The sequence below is a fragment of the Pocillopora damicornis genome, chromosome 10 (assembly GCF_964200805.1).
Source record: "Pocillopora damicornis chromosome 10, jaPocDami1.2, whole genome shotgun sequence".
Lineage (NCBI taxonomy): Eukaryota > Metazoa > Cnidaria > Anthozoa > Scleractinia > Pocilloporidae > Pocillopora > Pocillopora damicornis.
This window is the reverse complement of record NC_142679.1, coordinates 16,191,073-16,199,841: the sequence shown is the minus strand read 5'-3', so window position 1 is coordinate 16,199,841 and position 8,769 is coordinate 16,191,073. Positions and strand designations below refer to the sequence as shown.

Sequence of the window (8,769 nt, the reverse complement as noted above, 5' to 3'; positions counted from 1 at the left end):
TGTTTGTTTTGTTTTATTTTAAGCATGCGCTAATGTATTGCACAATCCGACAACACCAAAATGTGTCGGAGTACCCAAGGACCGGTCGCTATTTATCCCCTGGGGAGGCGGGAGGGGGCGGTTGAAGTATTTTCCTTCCGTCACGATACAATTTGCCCAAGCTCTGAAAAAGGATCTGTAATGTTCCTATAATCCTCCTTTTGATCTTCTCAATTCAAGGTGCTTTAAGAAAATTCTCTTCACAAACCTAACCAAAAATGTATTTGCATGACCATGAAAAACAGCGAAAATGTTTTTTACTCAATATTAGCATATTAATGAGCGTTGAACCTTCATGCACAATAATTTATGTAAACATGTTTTAACATTGCGAAGTCGAGATTTGATTCTGTCAACACGAATTAAACAGTTTTATTGAAGATCGCGTGAAAATTTTATGTTCTAACACTGCGAAGTCGACATTTGATTCTATCAACACGAATTAGACAGTTTGAAGATCACGTGAAAATTCTATACCAGGGTGACAGTAGAAGTTGCACGACGCAAAAAAGTTTTGTCATGATGATTGATTGAGTCTGAAAAACGATTTTATTTTTTTAACCCTAATGTGACAGGCCTCTGTGCCTTTCTGTCAAGTCATAACTTTAACTTGAAATTCAAGGAGAAGACTCAACAACTGCCATCCCTTTTTGGCTGCTTTCTTAATTTCTCTAGCATTCACGCATCTGGCCCCCGCTCTGACTGTTTCGTCAATCGAGCGAAAAAGAAAGTTTTAAGTCATTTAAAAGAGACAGGGAAAGAGTGAAGGAGTGAACCTGCCAGGATCAAAAAATATTGTTTCCGAAATGGAACACTGCTGCAGACTGGATACCGTTTTATATGAAGCATCAATTAAAATACCCTTTGAATAAAGCAAAAAAACTTGAAATTATTATTTTGTGGTGTAGTCAAACCTCGACAAGCTAATGATAATAATCCGAAAAGGATCCAATATGGCGAGAGATGACAAACATTAACACTGATTTCAAAGGACGCAATCCAAACAAGTAGAGAGTTTGTCGGAAAAAGCGTCATGTAGGTTTTTAAAAAATTGATCGGGGTTTGGAGAAACAGAGCAGAAGGGCAGGAAACCGCAGATTGATTCTCAATGATACGAAAATAGAGTATCTGATCAATCGGTTAAATTTAAAGTCGAGGACACTCGACTCAGTAATTTCCTCAATTTCGTGGTTTGGCCGCGATTGAATTCTCATCTAATGTTGAAACCACAAAATGTACTTGATGAATGCAAGTTCCTCGTATTGACCAGTCACGTACTCAGAATGAAGATTGTGCTGCTCGCAGTGCAATAATTCGTCAAAGCACAGGAGTAAAAGAAAACCGGACGAGAAAACCATTCTGAATTTAACTCCTGTGACACAGCTTTAGCATTACTAGCACAAAGCCAAACCATCAGCAAACAGGAACTGTCAGTGTCTAGCCTGATTATAAAATTGATTCTAATTTGGACCCAGTTCCGTGAGCCTTCGGCTGAACCGGTTGGCTGAGCTGATCGTTTTTCCTGCATTAACGTTTGTGAATCTGTAAAAATTTTAACTTAAACTTTTCAGTTTGTTATTTGAAATATCTGTAAACTTTTTCCAAACCCAGTTATCTTTGTCCCTTTCACTATTATTCACTATTAAACAAGATTATGATTAGGATTGTGAGGTAAGATCCTTCGTGTTGAAGGAAATTATGCAGGCCAAACGATTTTTGTTTTTACACATTTTCAAGTTACTTCTTACAGAGCTATCACTAAAACAGCTTCCCTCGATTTACCGAGACCTCAGAAACTATAGTTGCGGGCCACACAACCTTGCGATTACATAACAAACGAAAGACCCCAAGCCGGATGGAATCGGGAACGCAGAATAGCTATACAGCGACCTGGTCAACCAAACAAGTCCGTTTTTCATGCAACTGAGGCCGCCGAACAACTTGTTTTCCCCAACCAACCGAGCTCTATAACAGAACCCTCAAGAGATCGTAAATTGTTCCATCTCTCCATTCAGGATCAGTTATTCACAGCCAAATTTCGCCAGCTCGTTCGCTCTATCGTCTCCATTTCTTTTGCTGACTTCTCTTGGCAAAATATTTGCGGCCTAATTTTCAGTGTACCTCTTTTCCCCCTTTCTTCCCCTTTGAAATCCCGTGCTGATTATTTAAGCCTTGCAATTTCATAATTTACCTGAATTAATTTCTTTCTCTCGGTTGCTATGTTGGGCAGTTAGCTCGATAGCACGGAACCCGCCAGTCAAATGCATCTACAAATACCTCGAGCTTACAGTCCGATCGTGAAGTACATCTCACATATAACTCGTGGAACACGGATCAATCGTGAACATACAATACAACACATCAGTAAACTTGAAATATGCGTGTGGTAAAAAATATCAGTGTCTCCTTTAATTACAATTTATACAAATACTGGATGTTTCATAACTTATGACAAGCTAATTTTCTTTCTTAATAAATACAAGATTGTATGCAACGTGTTTCATCATTTAAAATACCGCAAACACTTAGCTCTTACTAATGGTTCTGATGTGAGCATATGCACAACTAATTATGTAAGTCGTTTAAAATTACCGGAGCGTGAACAGTAAAAAAAGTAATCATGTTCGCTGTGCGATAGTCTGAAAACAACTTTGTAGTTATCATGCAGGATTTTGTGAAGTTTTTGGGAATTAAGTGTAAAACTCCCTTTTTTAACTATTTCTGAAGGTAACAATTACTTTAAAAAAGTATAGTCGATAAAAGAGCTAAATTAGGATTGTTAAAAACACCAGAGACGAACAGACTGCAAACAACGAAATTTTAAGTAGTAAAAAAAAATTAATACAACGGATGTAACTCTACTGTGGTCGCTCAGTTGAAATATTAACGATTTAAAAGGTGCTAAGGTCATAATAACTGATAGCAATTATTCCACAGAGATAAGGAAGCGTCATTTAAATGAGTTATGGCTTTATGTGCGAACCCAAGGCGCCAATGTATTTCCCCAGCTATCAATTTCTGATAAGATTCCACCAAGAAAGTTGGCAGTTATTATTTCATTTACCACCTAAATTTCTTTCATTCTATTCATTTTGTTTCGCGTTAAATTCCGCCTGGATTTTAAAATAAAACAAAACGCAACGTTTGATTTAAAGTAGGAAGAAAAACAACTCTAAAGCTTAGGAAATTTATTGTAAGACATCTGACTTCTAGAAAAAAAATAAACAAGATATGATATATCATCGAGAAAAATTCAAGGGAAAGAAAATCGAAAGCATTGGCATAATGGAATTTCGGTTTACACAATATGTTCCTAGTTAAATAAAATATCTCTCATTCTCGACCCTGATACATTAAAAGCTTATTTTTTCCCATATTAAACATAACTGTAATGGAGCGATTCAAAAGAATTTTGCCTTGCCGCGGCGGTTTGCGACAGTATGGAATTCGAGTGCGACCAGTTTTAACTTAAATTGTGATCAATCACTTACCAAATCCTTCTTTTTCCTTAGATCTATGGCAGCTTAAACGTGATTAGTAGTGGAACCAAACCTATACCAAACGTTCCCTTTGAAAAATGTTAATTAGCTTACTGTCACAGCTGTTCACCTTTTCCATAAATTTGAATTGACTAAGAGAAAAAAGGTATCTTAAACATATCTTTTAATATGTATTTTTTATGCGTGTATCGACGAGACTCTGATGAACGGTAAACATTAGCCGATCCTTGATGACTGAGTATGATAAGAATTTTCTCGAATGGTATAAGGATCCCGAAGAGAAAAAAAAACACACAGAGCATTTTGAATTTTTCCCAGTTGTTTCCGTCGTTTGATGCGTAGCATGAAGCATACAGCAGTCACCCTCATGCCTAGAGTAATCTCGATTATTTTAAAATATCAGTTTACCACTATTTCATTTTCATGGTAGCAATCTTAAGTGTATATGTCATGTCCGTGACATCTGAGCCGAATAAAGTACATGTCGGCGTTTTACATGTTGAATGTTTTCAAGGAAATTGTCAGTTGTAATAAATATTTCTCTCTTTCGCAAATGGCCATGTGTAGCGCCATTTAGAGATACATGAATTAGTCCATTCCAGCATCGCTTCCAGACATCCTGAGCCGCCTACCAAACAAATATATATTATCTTACTTACTAAGTTCCGCCTTGAACATCCTGTAAATATAATTAATGAACTGACAAGCAGAGGACTGCGTCGGCAAATCGTTGCAAAGACCGTGAGAGACTATCTGCAAATTGTCGTTGATGAAAGCTCATGATGTTATTGGCGGCAGCTGGACGCAACGCTTGGGCAAAGGAGACGGTTCGATGGATGGGAGTGTTCCGTTTTTAGACTGCTTTGCAAGTTTTGGCAGTAAATCCTTCACTAATTTCCAGCCGTTTTTTTCATCCTGTTTGTGTACCAGCGGCGCCGTATGCTTTTCTTTATTCAGTCCATGATGATGCGTTCTCAATGGCGTAGCAGATCCTTCGAGCCAGAATGTTGTCCACGTACCTTTACCCTAAAAGGATAAGGAATCATTTGTGAAGGGGTTCCCATGAAACCACAGGAGCCTCACAGAGTGGAGTGACTGTTTGAATGGTACGTTTTTAAGTTGTGAAAAAAAAAAGGAACGAGAATGAAAAGATAAAAAACCAAGAGGACCCTTCGTTTTAGTTCCCAACTTCCCTCCATACTGATAAGATTTCTTTTATCTGCGACGAAAACCATCTAGTCCTATTCACATATTAATGATTTAAGTGCAATTCGTATTCTCGCCGCTTTTCGGGAAAATAGCATAAAAAAGTATTGTTAATCTTAATTTTTTCGTGATTCTTTCACCATTTCATTAAGAAGTAGCCTTAAGATCACATACGCAATGTAGCTATTTCGACGATGACAAATTTTTTCCTTCTTCCGTAACAAACTTCCTCCCGTAAAAACTGGAAAGCCATTTTTGGGCGAGGAGATGGTCAAGACATAAATTGTAATATTTTTCCGACTACTACGTCAAACAAATAATGAAGGACACACACTCAAACTCATTTGCATCAACCCCGCATAGGTTGCTTAGAAACTGCTCAACCCCTCATCTGACCCTAGCCCTGTTGCACGCAAAAAGAATCATTCAGTAACACAATAACTAAAAAAAGTGTTTTCGAACATCGCATGACTAAGCGCGAGAAGTGATGTGAATGAAAAGAGGTAAAATCATTTGCAGGAATTGAATTCAGAAAACACAGGAACACATCAAACAGATTAACCTGAGGGACATCACAGGAAAAATTGTACAGCCGGAAAGATTAAGGCAACTATAAAAAGACACGACGTATCGGGGGAAGAGGAAGAGGGTAAAAGAACTGAAGGAACTGCAAAACCTACCGCCCACCACAATACATGTATTTACACTAAGGAAGACGTATTACTATGAATTATGAAATTAATATTTAGAACATGACCCAGCGGAAGTGACCAATTAAGGGGAAGGCCCTCATTCAGAGAAATTCGGTATTTAGAAAGGCCTTGTATTGTAACTGTTTGTTAGAGTCACATTAGATTTTGCGAGAAGATTGACGTATAGCTACCTTTAAAAATACTTCTCCTCTCCTTTCAATGTGATAACCACCAAGAGATTCCAGAAGATTCTTGGCGTCCGGACTGATATGAATCTTAAGAGCTGAAAGCAAATTGTTTTCATATTACTAAGTAAACCTAAAAGATACCCGAGCCATCAGGTCAGGCCATGAGGCATTCAAATTACAAACAAAAGCTGGCAAACCGCGAGCACAAAATAAGGGCAAACACGCCGCTAGTAGCGGAATGCGAGGAGCCTGAAACCAGAGAGGAGGGCTACAAACCTTAAGAAGTGCAAAACGTATTGAAAAAAACTGAATTGAAAGGCCTGCATCCAGTAAAAATCACGGATTTCGACATGACAGTTTGGTTAGATAGTCTGGGTCTGACACCATGCGACTTCGAGACTATATTCAAAATTCTAGCTTCTCCCCTAACTTCTCACCAGAAACGCCTTTTTGCAGTATGATACATGGGACTTCCATAAAACGGCAGTTGAAAAAGACGAGTTTTTCGTTCCACAATATTGCTCCAGAAAAGGTTTACTGTCGCCTTGATTCCGTGTGCTCGACTCTCCTTCCTTACGTCCAGACAAATAAATAGATAAGGCATTGACAAAGCCAACAAAATTATTCCTGCATGGACTAAGCGTTAGAGGACTTCATTTACCATCCCTAAAATGATGAATATACCCACCTTCTCCATTGGATTCCATTCTAGAGGCAGTGTTTACTGTATCACCAAACAAACAGTAACGAGGCATAGTGTTACCGACCACACCCGCAACAACAGGTCCTGATCAGAAAAATTGATGGTTCAGACTTACGATTATCTACCGTTTGTAATATTATTATTCGAATTAACCGGATTAATAAACTTGGATAGCGTTATTTTTTAATTCTGCTGTTGCTAAGCTAGTGAAAAGCTAAAAGTATAAAATACGTCGAATGGCATCTTCAAGTTTAACCCATTCACTCCCAAGATCTCATCAGTAATTCTCCTTACTCTCAGCCACACAATTCTTATCATGTTAGTTTGGAGAATTTGGTATTGGATCAACTTGTAGTCCTCTGATTGAGTTTTCTTCTTTATTCTCCTCACTTGTCTGTTTGATATTGCATTGATATTGTAAGAAGAATTTCTCTCTTCGTCATGGGAGTTAAAGGGTTAACTTTCTTTTTTTTTCAAATTAAGCGAAAACCAGCAAGGGTCCTTTAGTTGGTCAAAAGGAGGGATAATTTATAACTTCAGTTTTAAAAATTCGCCTATGTAGTTCATTTAACTGTAAGTTGAATATTCATAACTTTTGCTATGAGTCATGGGTTTCGCCCAAGTGTTTGGCATTGAAGAAGTTTTCTTTATTCACTCCGCCAAGAGCAGGTTAATTTTGTTTTCCACTAAGAATTCTTTCCGACGTGTGCGTCTGGGTCTAGTTTGTTCAAAGTGCGGATATCCATCGGATAAATCGCTATCCAGTGGATAAGTGTTAACAAAACATACTGCGCTATCCACTGGATAGAGATTTATCCAGTGGATAGCACAGTATCCATTCTTCGATCAACCGGTGCACTAAGTTCTGTTGAAATCGCGATAGAGAGGTAAGTTCTTAGAGCAAAGTGTTTTTTAAGAACAAACTTTAATTCAAAATTTGACGGATTTTCTCTTACCACTGTGAATTCCTATCCTGAGCTTTAACTGTTCACGAGGCCTGTGATGTATTTTAAAATTATATATCTCTTTACGCATGTGCAGAGCCATGCTTGCTATTTCCCCGGCGTGTTGATGACCATTCCGGATTGGTAGTCCTGAAACTACCATATAAGCGTCACCAATTGTCTCTACCTGAGCATGAATGAGAAAAGAAGACGAATGCAAGATTAACGTGGCATATTTGGAGCAGCTGAGCTCAGTTCATTTCCAATTTTAACTGCCACCCAAAGTGTTGTTCCCATAGTAACGTCATAAGAATACTAACGTAGCTGATGAAAAGAAAGATATTCAATGTCTTTTCATCTTGGAGAACTATGGCGAAGTTTGTCAAGTTCGCCCGTTCTCTCAATTCTTGGTCATTCAAAATCCATCTCAGTGCCCTTTTATCTCGTAAATGATGTTGCTTTTTTCCACGTTAATATCGGTAGGTACAGCCGGTTTTGAACAACTTGGTCCTCTTTTTTTTTAGCAAATGGGCAGTACTCGATAATCAAGAACCAATGAACATCATGTAATACGAAGCTTATTTTATATCCACCTTATATACGTCGTAATTACTGATGATGTCATCAAACAAAGTATACAAATCATTTAAAAGTTCCACAACCTGAAAAATGATCAAAAGAGACGAAATGAAATAATTTCGGCAAATTTCAAGAAATCAGCTTCAAACAATATCTGTGTCAATGAAACAATTTAGACTGGCTTTCAAAATCATTAGAAAGGCAAATTCACAACGGGAAACCAAATCTGCCTTTATTCGCTACACAAGCGCCTAATTATAGATATATAAATCAAACCAAGTGTAATGGAGGAACCGAAGTCACCTGTGTTGCTGGCCCTCACTTGATTCGAACGTACACCAGAATAGCAATGTTCTTTTCAAATAGGTCTGCCGATCATTACAGTTATTTCCCTAGATAATGGCTCCGCTGCAGATCCGCTATTACTGAGGAGATCTGCCTATAAAGCTGAATCCTAATTTTTTTTTTTTTTTTTTTTTTGCATCATTCTAAACATCATCGTAAATCGTGGTCGCTGTATACATAATTTAGGGAAAAGTTGAACCATGAGCGCATGAAACTTGCTCTGAACATGCTCATAAAATCCTAATATAGTCACAATAACTATGTACATAATCCTAAAAAGCATGTCTATTGTCATACCTGGAAAGGGGTGCTCTCCGAAGATAACGACGTAAAACCGACGATATCGCTAAAGAAAATCGATACTTCATCGAATTTTTCCGGCACTATGGTCTTTCCATTAACAAGGTCACGTGCGACTGGTCTGCGAATAAAAGTTGTTGAAAGTTTGCTGAAAGAAACTTTTTTAAAAGTCTTAGAATTGTAGATAGATGGAATGAACTGCCTATGGACACTCGCTTTGAAACTCAAAAAAGAGCATTTAGGTCGAAAGCCAGGAAAAATATTATTTTTATA

The 8,769-nt window shown here is 37.8% G+C and overlaps 1 protein-coding gene and 1 long non-coding RNA gene across 4 annotated transcripts in view; one reads left to right on the top strand and one right to left on the bottom strand.

The window, feature by feature from the left end:
* Window positions 1-2,421: 2,421 nt before the first annotated feature.
* The window catches only part of LOC113679300 (atrial natriuretic peptide receptor 1-like), a 43,008-nt gene continuing 36,660 nt past the window's right edge, over window positions 2,422-8,769 (bottom strand). For all 3 annotated transcript variants that reach the window (XM_089185864.1, XM_089185863.1, XM_089185862.1), the window contains exons 24-29: window positions 8,494-8,617; window positions 7,866-7,934; window positions 7,285-7,459; window positions 6,314-6,412; window positions 5,629-5,720; window positions 2,422-4,565 (exon numbers count right to left, since the gene is read on the bottom strand). In XM_089185864.1, the coding sequence (XP_089041990.1) occupies window positions 4,317-4,565; window positions 5,629-5,720; window positions 6,314-6,412; window positions 7,285-7,459; window positions 7,866-7,934; window positions 8,494-8,617 (808 nt within the window). In that variant the 3' untranslated portion in view covers window positions 2,422-4,316. The remainder of the gene's footprint in view (window positions 4,566-5,628; window positions 5,721-6,313; window positions 6,413-7,284; window positions 7,460-7,865; window positions 7,935-8,493; window positions 8,618-8,769) is intronic.
* LOC149039120 (uncharacterized) lies at window positions 4,251-6,505 on the top strand. The gene is made up of 2 exons (XR_016180665.1): window positions 4,251-4,645; window positions 5,265-6,505. It is a non-coding gene; the product is annotated as an uncharacterized LOC149039120 (long non-coding RNA).